The sequence below is a fragment of the Diceros bicornis genome, chromosome 33, assembly GCF_020826845.1.
Source record: "Diceros bicornis minor isolate mBicDic1 chromosome 33, mDicBic1.mat.cur, whole genome shotgun sequence".
In the NCBI taxonomy this organism is placed as follows: Eukaryota; Metazoa; Chordata; class Mammalia; order Perissodactyla; family Rhinocerotidae; genus Diceros; species Diceros bicornis.
Window position 1 is genome coordinate 18,157,061 of NC_080772.1, and position 18,369 is coordinate 18,175,429.

The 18,369-nt window shown below is 37.2% G+C and overlaps 1 protein-coding gene across 2 annotated transcripts in view; it reads right to left on the bottom strand.

Annotated features, from left to right (window-relative positions):
- ARMC1 (armadillo repeat containing 1) overlaps window positions 1-18,369 on the bottom strand; it is a 41,212-nt gene that overhangs the window by 13,467 nt on the left and 9,376 nt on the right. For both annotated transcript variants that reach the window (XM_058528785.1, XM_058528786.1), the window contains 2 exons: window positions 15,966-16,057; window positions 3,210-3,399 (listed from right to left, as the gene is read on the bottom strand). In XM_058528785.1, coding sequence (XP_058384768.1) covers window positions 3,210-3,399; window positions 15,966-16,057 — 282 coding nt within the window. The remainder of the gene's footprint in view (window positions 1-3,209; window positions 3,400-15,965; window positions 16,058-18,369) is intronic.

Here is an 18,369-nt window from a genome sequence, read left to right on the forward strand (position 1 = left end):
TCAATTTTATAGTATGTGAGCTCTATCTCAATTTAAAAAAACCTAAAAGAATTCATCCCCAGAACTGTACAAGAAATGGAAGTCCTTCAGGCAGAAGGAAAATGACAGCAAATGAAAATCTAGATTTATGCAAAGGAATAAATATCCCCAGAAATGGTAAATATGTGGTAACATTATTATTAGTTTTAGGTGTACGACAATGATTTGATATTCGTATATATTGTGAAATGATTACCACAGTAAATTTAGTTAACAACCATCACCACACAGTTATAAATCTTTTTTTCTTGTGATGAGAACTTTCAAGATCTACTCTCTTAGCAACTTTCAAATATACAATACTGTACTGTTAACTATAGTCATCATGCTGTATATTACATCCTCAGGACTTATTTACATTATAACTAAAATTTTGTACCTTTTGACCACTTTCATCCATTTCACCCATCCGCTATCCCCTGCCTCTGGCAAGCACCAATTTGTTCTCTGTGTCTATGAGCTCGGTTTTGTTTTTTTGTTGTTTTTTTTTAAGATTCTACATATAAGCAAAATCATACAGTATTTGTCTTTCTCTGTCAGACTTACTTTACTTAGCATAATGCCCTCAAGGTCCATCAATGTTGTCAAAAATGGTAAGATTTCCTTCTTTTTTACAGCTGAATAATATTCCACTGTGTGGAACATTTTCTTTATCCATTCATCCATAGATGGACACTTAGGTTGTTTCCATGACTTGACTATTGTACATAATGCTGCAATGAACATGGGGTACAGATATCTTTTTGAAAGATAGTGACTTTGTTTCCTTAGGATATTATTTTTATATACATAATTATAAATATTTTTATATATAATTATAGATATATAATTTTAAATATTTTTACATATAATCATAGATATATAATTTTTTAATGCCTTTAAAAGAGACTGACTTTTTCAAAACCATAGAGACAGAAAGTAGAATAATGGTTGCTGGGGGCTGGGGGAAGGAAGAATAGGGAGTTACTGTTTAACGGGTACAGAGTTTCCATTTTACAAGATGAAAAGTTATGGAGATATATGGTGGGGATGGTTGCACAACATTAAGAATGTATTTAATACCACTGAACTGTATACTTAAAAATGGTTAAGATGGTAAATTTTATGCCATGTGTATTTTAGCACGATAAAAAATATTGAAAAAATAGACTATTTCGAAGAAATAACGATATATTTTGGGGTTTACAACATATTCAGAGGTAAAATATCTAACAACAGCACAAAGGCGGAGATAAAGGAAATGGAAGTATACTGTTAGAAGTGTCTTATACTGTGCATGGAGTGATACAATATTAATTGAAGCTAGACTGTGATAAGTTAAAGATATATAAAATAAACCCTAAATCAAACAATAAAAAAGAAAGAAGAAAAGAAAGAGAATTGTAGCTAATAAGCCAACAGAGGAGATAAAATGGAATCATAAAAAACATTCAATTAGTCCAAAAGGCAGAAAAAGAGGAAAAAGGAACAAAGAAAAGATGGGACAAATAGAAAGCAATTACCAAGACAGTGTTTTAAACCCAAACATATCAATAATCATGTTAAAGCTAAATGACCCCAACACTCCAGTTAAACGGCAGAAAGTTTTCAGGTTGGGTAAAAAAGCAAGGCCCAACTACATGGTACCTGTAAGAAATCCACCTGAAATACAGACACAAATATAAAATACACACTAATCAAAAGAAAGCTGGAGTAGCTAATATTAAAAGCAGACAGGGGCCAGCCCAGTGGTGTAGTGGTTAAGTACACATGCTCCACTTTGGCAGCCCAGAGTTTGCGGGTTCCGATCCCAGGTGCAGACCTACACACTGCTCATCAAGCCACACTGTGGCAGTGTCCCACATACAAAATGGAGGAAGACTGGCAATGATGTTAGCTCAGGGACAATCTTCCTCAACAAAAAAAAAAGCAGATCAAGGAAAATGAGTTCAGAAGAAACTACATTGAAGTTCTATAAATTCTAACTACAAATTCAATTTCTTTAATAGAGAGCTACTCAGGTTATCTCTTTCTCCTTGAGTAAACTTTGGCAAACTGTGTCTATCAAGAAATTTTCCTGTTTCAAATACCTTATCAAAGTTAGTGGCATAAGTTATTTAAAAGACTCACCCATTATCCTTTTTAATGTCTGTACAATCTATAGTGATGTTCTCTCTCATTTCTGATATTGATCATTTGTGACTTCTCTCTTACTTTTGATCAGTTTGGTTAATATCAATTTTATTGTTCATGTCAAAGATCAGCTTTTGATTTCATAGATTTTTCTCTATTTTTTTCATTTCACTGATTTCTGCTTTTTTGTTTCCTCTCTTCCGCTTACTTTGGAAGCTCTCCTTTTTCTAGTTTCTTAAAGTAGAAGCTTAAGTCATTGAGACCTTTTCTTTTTCGTATATAAACATTCTAGGCAATTGGTGCTAATGAATTCCCCCCTAAACATTGCTTTAGCTGCTTCTCACAAATTTTGCTATTACATTTTCATTTTTATTCAACTCAAAACGCTTTCTAATTTCTCTTTTGATTTCTTCATTGACCCATGGATTATTTTAGAAATATGTCAGTTTCCAAAATATTTAGGGAATTCCAAAATATTTAGGGAATTAGCCTTCTGTTATTGATTTCTAATTTGCTTTTCACTGTGCTCAGAGAACAGGCTCTGCATGGTTTTAATTCTTTTAAATTTATTAAGATTTGTTTTATGGCCTATAATATCTATCTTGGAAAATGTTCCACGTGCACATGGAAAGAATGAATATTATCTTGTTGTTGGGTGGGGTATTCTATAAATACCAATTAGGTTAAGTTGGTTGTTAGTGTTATTTGAGTCTTCTATATCCTTACTGATTTCTATTAATTGAGAGTGGTGTTCTATTAATTGAGAGTGGTGCTGAAATCTCCAGCTCTAATTGTCAAGTTGTCTATTTCTCCTTGCATTTCTGTAAGTTTTTGCTTCATATATTTTGAAGTTCTATTATTAGGACATAAATATTTAAAATTGTTATATCCTCTGATTAACTGACCCCTTTAGCACAAAATGACACTCTTTATCAGTATAAAACACTGATAATGGGATTTATTCTTAAAGAATGTTAACAGGTGACACTGAAGAAACTATTTAGTTAACATGATTTCTCTTCCCCATCTTATGAACCACGTGTATATGAAAGTCTTACCGTATCATCAAGACCATCTATATGCAGAACCACTGTTTTGGCACGTTTGTTAGTAGTTCCCAGAAAAAACTGAGCTTTCCTTCGACGTGAATTCATTTCATTGAAACTATCACCATCTGCCGTACTGGAAGACTGAAGAACGTCATAGATTTCAGAGGCCAGCAGTTTCGTTTCTCCTGGAGTTGTAGTCCTTGAAAAGAAGCACATATAAATTAATAAATCAGTCTTCCCACGTCTTCTGATTCTGTAATTTTATTGCTCAACTTTGCGGAGCCTTGTCTTCTTCATTCGGATGACTTGTTCAATTTAAAAGAAATACCAGTGAATCCCAGAATAATCAAAAATGTAGAAAAAGCATCTAGTCTATAATAGTCTTTCAATTTCATTTTAAACGCACAGTTCACTGAGATTCAAAACTCATCACTATAAGGCCAGCCCCGTGGCTTAGCGGTTAGGTGCACGCACTCCGCTGCTGGCGGCCCGGGTTCAGATCCCGGGCGCGCGCCGATGCGCTGCTTCTCTGGCCATGCTGGGGCCGCGTCCCACATACAGCAACTAGAAGGATGTGCAGCTATGACATACAACTATCTACTGGGGCTTTGGGGGAAAAAATAAATAAATAAAATTAAAAAATTAAAAAAAAAACAAAACTAATCACTATAGTGGCATAAAAGCACATTTAATTGAAATCATTAATTAAATAGCAAATCAACTACAAAGATCAGGATCTAACATGTCCCTGGATTAACACTAACATTCAACTCTCAATGTGAAAGTACCCTGACCTTCAAGAAAATACAACATCAGAAATCCAAAAGGCGAAAACAAATTAGGAGAGGATCATTCATATCAGAGTTATTTCAAGAAAGAGATTTCTTAGTATATTCAAACTGGTTGTTTCTTTTTTTCTTTTTTTTCTTTTTCTTTTTTGCTGAGGAAGATTTGCCCCGAGCTAACATCTGTCGCCAATCTTCTTCCTTTTGTACGTGAGACGCTGCCACAGCATGGTCACTGACAGATGAGTGGTGTAGGTCCACACCCGGGAACTGAAGCGGGCTGCTGAAGCACAGCACGCTGAACTTAACCACTAGGCCACTGGCGCTGGCCCTGATTGTTTCTTAACTTACATTTTTTACACATCTTTTACAAAGCACGTATGTGTCATAAAATCACAACTCAAACTAAAGTTTTCATTCTTCAACTTTTTTTTATTTATTTTTTTTAATTTTATTTATTTATTTTTCCCCCCATAGCCCCAGTAGATAGTTGTATGTCAGAGTTGCACATCCTTCTAGTTGCTGTATGTGGGATGCGGTCTCAGCATGGCCGGAGAAGCGGTGCATCGGTGCGCGTCCGGGGTCCGAACCCGGGCCGCCAGCAGCAGAGCGCGCGCACTTAACCGCTAAGCCACGGGGCCGGCCCAATTCTTCAACTTTTAAATCCTACTACAGCCCCTCACATAAACATCTAGTGCCATGCTGTACAACAGAACTTTCTGCATTGATAGAAACGTTCTATATCTGCACTGTCCACTCACCACATGTGGCTACTGAGCACTTGAAACGTGGCAGTGCAACTAAAAGAAATGAATTTTATTTACTTTTAATTAGATTTAACTAGCCACGTGTGGCAAGTGGCTACCATATTGGACAGCACAAATCTAACAGTTTGTATTAATTAGTTATATCAAATAAACAATAAGTACACATAACTGTAAGAAAATAATTCTCACTTCACCTATAATTGGGCTCAATTAAGTCCAAACCTTTAACATACATTCAAGGCCTTTAAAATCCGTCCCCATTCATTTCTACCAACATCAGCTCATTCTGTCCTTTTATATACCTTTTATAAATGCCTTTTCCTCAGCCAGAAGAGCTTTACCTAGATTGTGTTTTTTTTTTTTTTAAAGATTTTATTTATTTATTTTTGCCCCCAAAGCCCCAGTAGATAGTTGTATGTCATAGCTGTACATCCTTCTAGTTGCTGTACGTGGGACGCGGCCTCAGCATGGCGGGAGAAGCGGTGCGTTGGTGCGCGCCCAGGATCCGAACCTGGGCCGCCAGCAGCGGCACTTAACCGCTAAGCCACGGGGCCGGCCCTAGATTGTGTTCTTTTAAAATCTTATTCCTCCCTTGAGGGCTCAGCTTCAAAGTACTATGCTTGTCCTTATACTACTGATCTTAACTTTCTTTCAGAAGTAAACAAACGCTTCTAGAATAGGGATGTATTCCCTCTTTACCTTCCACAGAGCCCAACAAAATTTTTTTGCAATCTGTTTGTTTACTGAATGAATAGCAATATTTCAATTTCTGATATTCAGACTTACACATTCCAGCTATATAGAGCTTCAGTTCCAGGGGTGTTAATCTGGCAGTTCTCCAGGCACTCAATTTACTATACCAGGTGCTTTTCTGGTGCAGTGTTGACCAGAGACAAATTACTTTGAATGATTTTGGCTCTGTATTGCAGGAAGCTATCAAAAAGGCTGGTTTTTTTAGGAGATGTCTCAGCACTTTTCTGATAGCTGTTTTACAGTTTATTGAAAAGGTCACTGCAGTTCTGAGATATTTTAAATACTAGCCAATCACAAACTGTAAAGAGTATGAGGATAGGGGCACTCATGAATTTGAGGAAAAAACAATGTCTTTGTTATCCCTTTTCACCATCAATAATATTTTTAGATGTTTGCATCAAATAAAAAAAGAATCATCACAACACGTAATAGAAGATTTAATTTATGACTTTCTCATAAAATTTTTTAAAACATACACACTATTTCAAAACTTTTTTATGTGCTTCCTGATGAACCAATAGTGACAAATATTAAAACACTGTAACACCAAATTATCATCTTCCTGTTCTACAGAATAAGAACTGTAACAGTAGTTCTCAACCAAACAGGTCTACTAACGCCTTTGCGAATCTGACATAAAGTCAGAGACTGTTTCACAGGAAAACTGAAAATAAAAAAATTCTCCAAATCAATTTCAGTGAGTTTATGTCCCCACCCAAACCATCCATCTTATACCAACATCAAGGAACACAGATGGTTTAAATTTTTTTAAAAACTGATCTAGAATTGTAGAGAGTAGAACTGCAATGTAGCAATTCTATCCAATGCTTGAAAAAATCCAATAAAATGGAAACTGCTGGAAGAGTATAATTGGTACCATTTGAAAAAAATTAACACTGATAAAAATAGCTACATTCTTTGACTCAGTAACTCTTCCAATGGAACTTAAGAAAATAATCCATGAAATAAAAATAATCCAAAATATAAAAATAGGCTTTTATGCAGTTAGGCAAGGAAGTTTTAGAACAGTACCGCCCAACATAACTTTCCAAGATGATGGAAATGCAGTCACTAGCCAAATGACTAGTGAACACTGGAATATGGCTGGTGTGACTGAGGAACTGATTTTTAAATTTAAATTTAATTAATTTAAATTGCCACATATAGCTAATGACTACCATGTTGGACTGATGTTTTAGAAAAAAGGGAAGACTGTTCTATCAGTTTCCTTAAGCTAGTCTTCCTTTTCCTTGTTAATTATTGCTCCTATGCTTCTGACAAACCACTTCTCCAACACCCTTTCTGATGCAGGTCTTGCAAAAGAAATTAGCTCTACAACTATCTAAGTAAGTGTTTTCTCAATTCTCCTAAGGATGGTATACAGATAGAACAATTCCAGATTCATAGGTGAGAAGATAATCTGTTCATCTAATGGATTCCTTAGGGCTTTAGGGCTTAATTTCTCTCATAAACCTGTTCTAGTGGTTTCCATATTAGCAGCACTAGAGTGAGGAGAGAAGCGGCCATTTATTCACAAGAACAATTTGCAGGATGCCAGCCCCATGGTGTAGCGGCTAAGTGCACGCGCTCTGCTGCTGGTGGCCCGGGGTTCAGATTCCGGGCACGCACTGAGGCACCACTTGTCAGGCCATGCTGTGGCGGCGTCCCATATAAAGTGGAGGAAGATGGGCACGGATGTTAGCTCAGGGCCAGTCTTCCTCAGCAAAAAGAGGAGGATTGGCATGGATGTTAGCTCAGGGATGATCTTCCCCACAAAAAAACAAACAAAAAAAAAGAACAGAACAATTTGCAAAGGTGATTCATGGGCATTTGTGATTGCCTGTATAGCCACAGAGGCAATTCACACTAACTTTCAATTAGAAAGTTGAGGATTTACAACACAACTACACTTATCTATAGAATCACAAAGGCTATGTCTACCTAGATAAACAAAGCCAATTACAGATGACATTAGCAAAAATGGTTACACGAAATAAATACTTCCACCAACACTATTTCTAACTTCCTTATTTCATAGTTCCAAAGTTTCATCATTTTCATACAGAAATAAATTCTGTCCTGGAAGATTTTCAATTCCTATCTACCTAAAACCGAAAGATTTTAAAAGGATAACAATCAAATCAAGGTGATGGTCTCACTGTTATTTTAAGTATGTCCTTCTGGTGCACCTCATAGGACTAATTTTACTGCTACCCTTCTTATGAAACAGTTAAGGGAATACCTGTATTTATAGAACCAGATCTCTCTAAAAACTAAATGAAATTTTGTCTTAGGCGAGATGAAATTTACAAAAGCATATAAGCAAAAATGAATTGCAAACTAAGTTACTTCTTGATCTGGGCACTATATGAAGTATCACGAATAGATATGCGTATTGCTGTTCAACAAATCAATTATAATAATTATTTCCTTATCTTGAAAAAATGCTTTTACAACGAAAAAGAAAAATCCAAGAGCATCTACAGATTTAGAAGCTATCTTAGCCTTTTTAATTTTTTTAAAATAAACCAAAATTACTGTTCAAATACTATGATTCAAAACATTCAAGTAGAAAAAGTTTAGAGTTATATGGTACATTTGGCCATAAATGTAAGAGAGATCATATAATTAAACAAGTATTAATTGCTCTAATCTTTTTCAGCAAGTGAAAATTGAAAGAGCTGATTAATGCCCTGGATTTAGTTCGGTCTTTAAAATCTGACATCCAGGTCCCGGCCCAGCAGTGCAAGCAGTTACGTGCGTGCGCTCCACTGCGGCGGCGGCCCGGGGTTCGCCGGTTCCGATCCCGGGCGCGCACTGACGCACAGCTTGGTAAGCCATGCTGTGGCGGCGTCCCATATAAAGTGGAGGAAGATGGGCACGGATGTTAGCCCAGGGCCAGTCTTCCTCAGCAAAAAAGGAGGAGGATTGGCAGATGCTAGCACAGGGCTGATCTTCCTGACCAAAAAAAAAAAAAAAAAAAATCTGACATCCAGAAAAAAAGACTATCTTAAGAAGCCCTTTCACCTAAGCAATTGGAATTTTCCTCAGTAATTTACTATTCCATAATGAAGTACATTGATTCCTCACCACTTTTTCTAATTAGTTATCTATATTGAAAAGGTTCAAAATGTTATTCATAATACACAACTAAAAGGTGAGCTCTGATCTTTATTATATATCAAAAATAATTTTCATTCTGAAAATAAGCATATTTCCTTATTGATCATAAACACCAACTCACTCTAATTCTAGATGCCGCTAGTAACATTTTATATTGCCAATAAAGGCCAGTTTAAGATTTCCATATAATGCATGAAAGCAACAAATATACTATTTTACTGTTAAAGACTTGCTATTGTCTTTTGTAAAACTTCATAATTTTTCCTTTAGGAGTTGGTTTCACATTTTTTTCTGTGTTGTTTACCAAGAAAAGTGTTTTTGTAACAGTTATGCAACCCAGAAAATCATCCGTCATCTTTTAATGCAAAAACAATCCTAAATTTAAAAGGGTTCTAAGAAGGAAGTCAATAGCTCTGTTTTGGTAACAGTGAAGTCCAAGGTTGGGAAACTATGATCCTTGGGCCAAAGCCCATTTATTTACATATTATCTACGGCTGTTCTGACCCACAAGGGCACATCTGAGTAGTTGCAACAGAGACTGTATGTCTGGCAAAGCCTAAAATATTTACTATCTGGATTTTTACAGAAAAAAATTTGCTTATCTCTGTTTTAAATAATTTTTTTAAAAGACACTGGAAAAAACTACAAAGGATGTGGAATATAACTTCAGCCATTAAGAATGATGTTTCAGGGGGCCAGCCCCACGGCGGAGCGGTTAAGAGCACACGCTCCTCTGCTGGTAGCCCGGGTTCGGATTCCGGGTGCACACAGACGCACCGCTTGTCAGGCCATGCTGTGGCGGCGTCCCATGTAAAGTGGAGGAAGATGGGCACGGATGTTAGCCCAGGGCCAGTCTTCCTCAGCAAAAAGAGGAGGATTGGCATGGATGTTAGCTCAGGCCTGATCTTCCTCACACACACACAAAAAAAGAATGATGTTTCAGGAAAATGGTATATGGAAGAGTGCTCCTGATATATTTAGTAAACTACTACTACTGTCTTTATCTTTTATAAGATAGGCTGACATCAGATTTCTCAAAAACAACATAAAAGTCAAGGCAAAATGGAGCAGAATTTTCAATAATCTCAAGAAAACAAAAGGTGAGTCACAGATCCTGTCCAGCTGTCCTTCAAGCATCAAGTTTATAGAAAAAGAGTTTTAAACATGAAAGAACTCAAAGAATATTTGAGCCTTTCTTGAGCAATCTACTATCAAATGAGCTTCAACCAACCAAGAGATGACTGGGAAAACTTTACAAAAGGACTGACGATGAGCATTTTATATATTTAACTGTAGATCTAAGTTTAAAACTAAGGTGGGAAAGAGAATGGAAGAATATATAAATGTTCTGACAAAATAGAAATAATGCAACTTAAAAAAGAGAATGACGGGGGCCAGCTCGGTGGTGCAGGCAGTTAAGTGCGCGCACTCTGCTGCGGCGGCCAGGGATTCGCCGGTTCGGACCCCGGGCGTGCACTGACGCACCGCTTGTCAAGCCATGCTGTGGCGGTGTCCCATATAGAGTGGAGGAGGATGGGCATAGATGTTAGCCCAGGGCCAGACTTCCTCAGCAAAAAGAGGAGGATTGGCAGATGTTAGCTCAAGGCCGATCTTCCTCAAAAAAAAAAAAACAGAGAATGGAGAAGAGAGAAGAAAATAGGAAACAGAGAAAGCTCAATGACTATTAAACATACAATAGGCCAGAGTCAAAAGATACCATCAAAAACTAAGAAGCAAAGGGCTGGCCCACTGGTGGAGTAGTTAAGTTTGCACACTCTGCTTTGGCAGCCTGGGGTTCACGGGTTCGGATCCCCGGAGCAGATCCACGCACCACTCGTTAGGCCATGCTGTGGCAATATCCCATATACAAAACAGAGGAAGATGGGCACAGATGTTAGCTCATGGCTAGTCTTCCTTAGCAAAAAGAGGACAATTGGCAACACATGTTAGCTCAGGGCCAATCTTCCTCACCAAAAAAAAAAAAAAAACTAACAAGCAAGATAGTGAAAGTTTAAATAAGAAAACAGGCAACTTCAAACATTTTTTAAAAGTATAGATACAAAGACAACCACTGTAACAATAAGACAAATCTTTCTAAGTATCAGAAGAAATTTTCAAAATAAAACAAGAGAACACCATGCAGAGAAAGAAACACAACTACTAAAACAACATAATACAAGTGGTAACTACAACAAAAATGAGTTAAGATGAAATATATCAGTCACCTCAATAAATATGAATGGCCTTTGGTCATCAATTAAAAGAAAAAGATTTTCAATTTGGCTCACAAAACAAGACACAGCTAAAACCAAGTGATTCAGAAATAGAGGAATGGGGAAACACAGACCAGGCAAACAGAAACAATTAGAACACTGTATACTGATATGGAACAGAGTAAAGGGGCTGCCCAGTGGCGCAAGCGGTTAAGTGCGCGTGCTATGCTTCAGCGGCCCAGGGTTCACAGGTTCGGATCCCAGGCGCGCACCAACACACCGCCTGTCATGCCATGCTGTGGCGGCATCCCATATAAAGTAGAGGAAGATGGGCACAGATGTTAGCTCAGGACCAATCTTCCTCGGTAAACAAGAGGAGGATTGGCATCGGATGTTAGCTCAGGGCTGATCTTCCTCACAAAAAAAAAAAAACACAGAGTAGAATTCCAGCCCCAAATTCAAGCATTAAACAAGACAAAGGGCACTTTTTTAATCCTAAAAGACATACTTCACAACGAATAAGTTATGAATATGTGTGTACCAAATAACTACATGTATGGAGACAGAATGATAAAGCAAAAAATGTTAAAATTTGGGGAATCTAGGTATAAGGTATCTAGGTACAGTTGTACTGTTTTTACAACTTTTCTGTAAGTCTGATATCACTTCAATCTAAAGTTTTAAAATACATATATGTATAAACACATTTAAATGAAAAGATATATGGCATTATGGATTCTCTTTTTTATATTTTCTAATTTTTTAGGAATAAACCACATACCGCATACCTGCAATAAGATTTTAAATTTACATTTTAAAAAATAAAAGAACATAGTAAAAAGAGATAAAGAAATGAAGCACATACTTTTCATCCAAGATTTCAGCAAGAAGAATAGACTACCACTTATTATGGCACTATTTCAAAATCTAGAATTTTAGGAAGTTCTCCAGATGAAATGAGATATTTTAAAGTTGTGATGCCACATTTTATTAAAGTGACTTTTATTTATAGTATACTTCATGTTAGATATTCACAAGTGCTTTTATAAAACACATCTTGTATCAGAAGTATTACTCCTGAAATACCAATGAACAAATGTCTTCAACTAGATTTAGATCTTTTCCTAAGTCGACATGTTGAAAATTCTCTTCACAAAGGGATCCAGGACTAAAAATAAAATGTAAAAAGGTTCTAACCCCTAATAATAAGATTTTATTTATGGAAGAGATTAAAATTAGAACATAATGCCAGATTCATTCTGAGTGACAGAGAACTTAAAATTCTCCTCACAGTTAAAGAACTAAAAGTAACAGTGACTTTGAAGTCAATCCAACTGTCGATCAGTAAGCACCAATTGGACCTCAACACAAGTAAAACCCTGCTGTTGAATAACAGCAAAATTCTGTAACAAAACATAACATGGTGATTAAAAGTTGAAAATTTTAGTATACAGAATTTTCCGTATTTTATAAAATATTCTTCTCTGCTCCCGACGTGAAGAATAACCTGCACTCTCCTTACCTTCTTCTGCTTTTTGGTTTCCTCTTTGATTACTGCCAGGTGGAAGGTTTCTCTTCAGTCAATAAAGTAGCGTCCCTCCACAACAGATTGTCTTTGTTCTCTGGGTCTTTCTGGGGTATGGGAAGATCCTTCTGATACTTCCTTAGTTGCACAATTCCATAGAATCATAACTACATCTCCCCTAACTCAGTATTCCCGAACAGAGAGATACTTTTCGGAATCCCATTCTGACTGACTGGCTGTCATGGGGCAGTCACATCAAAGAAAACAATTAGCGTATACAATATAGATCTTTTGTGCTATGGCCTACCAAGGTGACCTATGTAAGAATGGGATGCCAATTAATTCATAAACTAGTTAAATTAGAACAGTGATAAATCAGTCATCTGCATCTGGTAACACAGATGTCAAAATGCAAAATGTCTCAAGAACAATGTTTACAGTGTCAAATTAGTTACGCAGATATAAAACTCACCCTGCTCTATCTGAGTGGGGGCACGAGGGCCTGGCCATTTCTGCCCAATGCAAGACTCAGCTACAGGGTAATCCTTGCTTTGGAGCTCCCCACTGAGTTGGCTGTCAGATTCGCACTGCAATCTGAGACTCTCCTGGCCCCATTCAGCTTCCTCTCCACTTTCCTTTTACAGATGTCCGATTTTACAGACCTTACCCCACAATAAACCTCTTCCATTTCTAACTCCATCTCAGGGTCTCCTTCCCAGATGATACGCCAAGATAACAACCTGAACTGACACACCACTTCTCTCAGAAGGACACAAGAAATCTCTCTACCACTTTATAGATATATCTCTCACTTACATATACACACACTCACAAATACATACATACCACAACCTTGACCAACAAAGCTAAGAAACTGTTGTACAGGTTAAATCTACGACACCTCTAAAACTTGCTCTAAGTCTTTAAAGTTCAAATTTGAAATATATGTTAATATATCAACATTAATTTTTCATCTAATTTCTTACATTTTAAAATTTTTACCACATATTTTCAACTTCAATAACTATATTTGTTAAAGGAAGACACAATCTTAAGTTCATCATATGACTAAAATGGCCCTACAGAAGCATCACATTATGCTTAAAGCTTTCACTATTGCCAGTAAAACTAATATGCCAGTAAAAATAGTTAACTATATGGCCTTAAAGCACACTAGGAACAAGAATATGCAGTCTTATATTTATACAACACTTTAGAATTTACAAACATTTCTACATCTAATATCCCACTGGATCGTCAATCACTCTGCAGTGTTACTGCGGGCTTATAGATAAGGAAACTGAGGGTCAATGAAATTATCTGTCTCAAGCCAGAACTAGAATCCAAATTTTTACTAAATAGAATTGACCTCAAACCATAGGCAATGATTAATACAATTGATGGCAGTCAATATTTTCTCTTATTTATTTCTAACCGATCACTTGAATAAAAACAAGAAAAACACTTCAGTCTCTATCTTGTCATCATCAAAGATCAAGGCACCACAGAACTATCTTATTGAAGCTGGGTACCTGAGGGTTACTGTAAATATTCAATAAGAAAATGATTACCCTTTAACCTTGTTCCCAACACAGACACAGATGAAAAGAAGTTAATCTTGTTAATTTGCTGTTTTCTTGTTTAACCTGAGAGGTGACTCAAGGGTCCCAAGGATTTATGAGCTTGTTTTGCAGAAGAAAAAGAATGCCTTTAAGGAAGTTAGGATCACCAGATAACCAGCCCCCAGGCGCTGATGACACCCAGAAGTCTGAATGCCCAAGGGCTTACCTGGAGTGAAAGAAACACAGATTTCCCCTTTGTTTCTCTGAAACTCCTCCTCCTAAGCCCCTTAGCTCTATAAAATCCCCAGCTTTCTTCTTTTGTTAAGGTGGATTTGAGAGAACCTATCCTCCTGCCTTCTCATTTTGGCCAATTTGAATAAGGTTTTCTCTACCTCCAAGCCCTGGTGTCTCAGTGATTGGCTTACTGTGCATCAGGCACACTTGAGATTCAGAGGTATCACCATCAGGTAGTTGACCCCACGAGAACAAATATTTAAGTAATCTCTAAAAAATAAGATTAATAATAATAAAATAAAATTTATCCAGAAGCCACAAACACTAAGAAAAAAACACACTGCCTTGGAAATCAGTTCAGATGATTTTCCACTGCTATAATTTAACTTATAGTGTTTGGGAATTGTAGAAGAACTTTTGCGATCACTCATGCCAAAGAAACCACAAAGTAAGTTTTATAAATTAAATGGTTACTCATTATAATTTTAAAGGCAGCCATGTCTCATATAAGATCAAGATACAAAGTAAACTAAGATAAAGCCTCAGAAAGCACAGCTTTTTTGCTTCCAGACACAGTGGAAATATCAAAACACTTAATCTTCAATTTCTGGCCTTCTGCAAGGAATTCAGCAAGGCCTAAAAAAGGGGCAAAACCAGATATCCCCAGAGGCAACACAGCTGAAAGACTACAGATATGTAACTCGGCCCCTGCATTTTCCTCACCCATAAAGCTGTTATCTGTCAAACCTACCTCGAAAAGTTGTAAATAACAAAATGAGACAATGAACATGAAAATCTTAGTAAGATGAAAGGTACAATTAAAAACCACCCATCAGGGCCGGCCCGGTGGCTTAGCAGTTAAGTACGCGTGCTCCGCTACTGGCAGCCCGGGTTCGGATCCCGGGCACGCACGGACGCACTGCTTCTCCGGCCATGGCCATGCTGAGGCCGCGTCCCACATACAGCAACTAGAAGGATGTGCAACTATGACATACAACTATCTACTGGGGCTTTGGGGAAAAAAAAAGGAGGATTGGCAATAGATGTTAGCTCAGAGCCGGTCTTCCTCAGCGAAAAGAGGAGGATTAGCATGGATGTTAGCTCAGGGCTGATCCTCCTCACAAAAAATTAAAATATATATATATATATATAAATATATATAATTTTATATATAATTTTATATATAAATATATATAAAATTAAAAAATATATATATAAATATATAAATATATATAATAATATATATATTTTTATATATATATATATTTTTATATATATATATATTTATATATATATAAATAAATAAAACCACCCATCAGCTAAAATTCAAATTAAATGGCTCTAAGTCTCTGAGAGACCTCTCAATGATGCTCAGGAAAACCTCACCAAAAGCCTTTTTTTGCCATGATTCTGATGAAGGTTCTTTTGAGTAAGACTGGGATGAAGTAACAAAAGAATTTTGTACTATACTATAATACTGCATATTCTCAAATGTGATTAGTCACCTGTCTTGCTCTGGTAGCAAATCAATTTATATATACTTTACAAAACTTCCTACAAGGTAGGATTTTCTCTTTTTAAAAAAATTATTATTTGAGCATTTTCATAAGGTATTACTAATATCAATGTTTAAGAATAATCAGAACATTGACCATCAAAACATTTTTAGACACATAACCCACAAAAGTATGCCTTTATGTTAGAAGAAAAATTTCAGTAAAACTATATATTAACAATCAGTACAACATTTAACAAGAAGATCATTTCTCTACTGCATTCGGAGATATTATCTATTGTACTTACTTCTGTATAACATTTTGCAAGCTTAACATCATACCCAGTTCTCCTTTCATCTTTTCTCTGTTAGCACGGCATTCTGCCAAGTATCGAAGAGCCTACAGCAGAAACAGCAATAGGTTAATTCACACGTCCAGACTACTCAAAATTAAACCCACTACTAACTTACTGCGAGAGAAAAAAGAGAGAAAAATAGTTTTTGTTTTTAGAATCATTTGTTTTTGAAGTGTTTAGAAGCTCTTCTTTAAATATGATAATCAGAGCAGCCCCCTAGGGGAGAAATGATGCTTTGAGCTGAAGTAGCTAAATCTGCTCTTTGAAATGAAGGTCAAAATTAGGTTGTTCCGGTTTTATTTTCATCTTGACAGGGATACAAGGAACTATATTCCATTTATTAATTTCAGGGAGTAGTACCAACAGCCGCCGTTTCCCTGGATGCTTTTTGCATATTAATTAAAATAAACTGCTGAGGGGGGCAAAACACACAAACACCTTACGGAATGAACTGCTTTTGTTTTACAATTCACCTTTACAATGTCTTTTTTACTGAAAAGCAAAAGATGAACTCACTCTCACAAATTTCTATTTTATGAGTTTAACTTTTCTAGGGTACTTTTCTCTTAACATTTAAAATACATTTTGGGGGGCTGGCCCAGTGGCACAGCAGTTAAGTGCAGGCACTCTGCTTCAGCAGCCCAGGGTTCGCAGGTTCAGATCCCAGGAGCGCACCGACGCACTGCTTGTCAAGCCATGTTGTGGCGGTGTCCCATATAACATAGAGGAAGATGGGCATGGATGTTAGCTCTGGGCTGATCTTCCTCACACAAAAAAAAATAAATGAAATATATTTTTGCAAGTATTTCCCTCACCTGCTGATTCTTTAGGGATTTCATTCAGCTGTTCTAGAGACTTCCTACTCTCTCTCCATTCACTGAAGACTTGGGCACCTGATTCTCAAGAGAATACCTCTGTGAACTGCACCATCCAAAACTGCCATCTCAGTCCACTGACTTTCACTTTTCTACTGGTCCTCTACACTACATTTTCAAAGTGCTGGTCATTACCAAAAATCTATGAAATCACAAATTCAACGACCTCTCTCAGAGTACAATCTCCTATCCTTTCTGCAACAATAGTGTACTTTTCATCCCACCTTGATATTTACTTCAGTCCATAAAGGATTAACTGCCATGGAAACTGCCCTCCCTCCATAAAAAGCTAACCAACAGGACAACATATGTTAAACACCCTGGACAAGAGGAAGCAAAAGACTGTAAGCCCTCAGAAAAAAGAAATGATGAGGTGGGCTGGACAATTGCCCCATCTTACTGCTTCGGAGGCAGTTTCCAGACTGCAGCACAGGGAGAGGGAGCCCGAAAGGAGCCCAGTGGTCTTGCTGAGTTAGGGAGGCAGAGATCAGAGTTGGGGAGGTTGGGGTATAGTATAAGGTATAAGGAAATATAAGGTATAAGGAAAATAAATATAGTATAGTATAGTATAGTATAAGGAAAAATAGTATAACAAAAAATAAATATTTGGTCTTTGTCCAGTTCCTGGCACAGAGCTCCTAACACCTCTGGAATTTTCTGAGTGATAAGAGTGTCTTTTGTTGTTCACAAGGAGGCCCTTTTGATCACATCTGAGTTTAGGTTAAAGAAGTGCGTGAGGCTGGGACCCCTAAATAGCCTCAGTATGGGGCTGGTCACTAGAAACACCAAGTGATTAGAGGGTGGAAACTATTAGCCCCATCCACTGACCTGGGGAGGAGCGGGGCACAGGGGCTGGAGACTGAGCTCTAGAAAAACTCTTTTTTTGTGTGTGAGGAAGACTGATCCTGAGCTAACATCTGCACCAATCTTCCTCTATTTTGTATGTGGGATGCCACCACAGCGTGGCTTGATGAGTTGTGTGTAGGATCCAAACCCGTGAACCCTGGGCTGCTGAAGCAGAGCAAGCGATTAACCACCACAGGCCAGCCCCTATAAAAACTCTTGAAGGACGAGATTCAGAGCTTCTGAACTGACGAATACATCCACCTGCCAGGAGGGTGGCACACTCCAACTCCACTAAGTTCCTGTACTCAGGACCCTCCCAGACCTTGCCCTCTGTACCTGTTCATTTGTATCCTTTACAATGAACTGGTAAATGTGAGTAAAGTGGCTTCCTGACTTCTGTGAGCCATTCCAGCAAATTATCAAACCTGAGATGATATCACAGAATACAGACTGCTTTGGACTCACTCCACAAAGCCTAAAAATCAGTCTTGAAAGAATCAAATTGATCCCAAGTAACTTAACTGCCATCCAGAACAAAGTGCAAGAATATTTATGGGGATACCAAAAATCCAAAAACCCAAAACCATCAAATTTGTAATGTCTGGCATCTGAATAAAAATTATCAGTCATGAGAA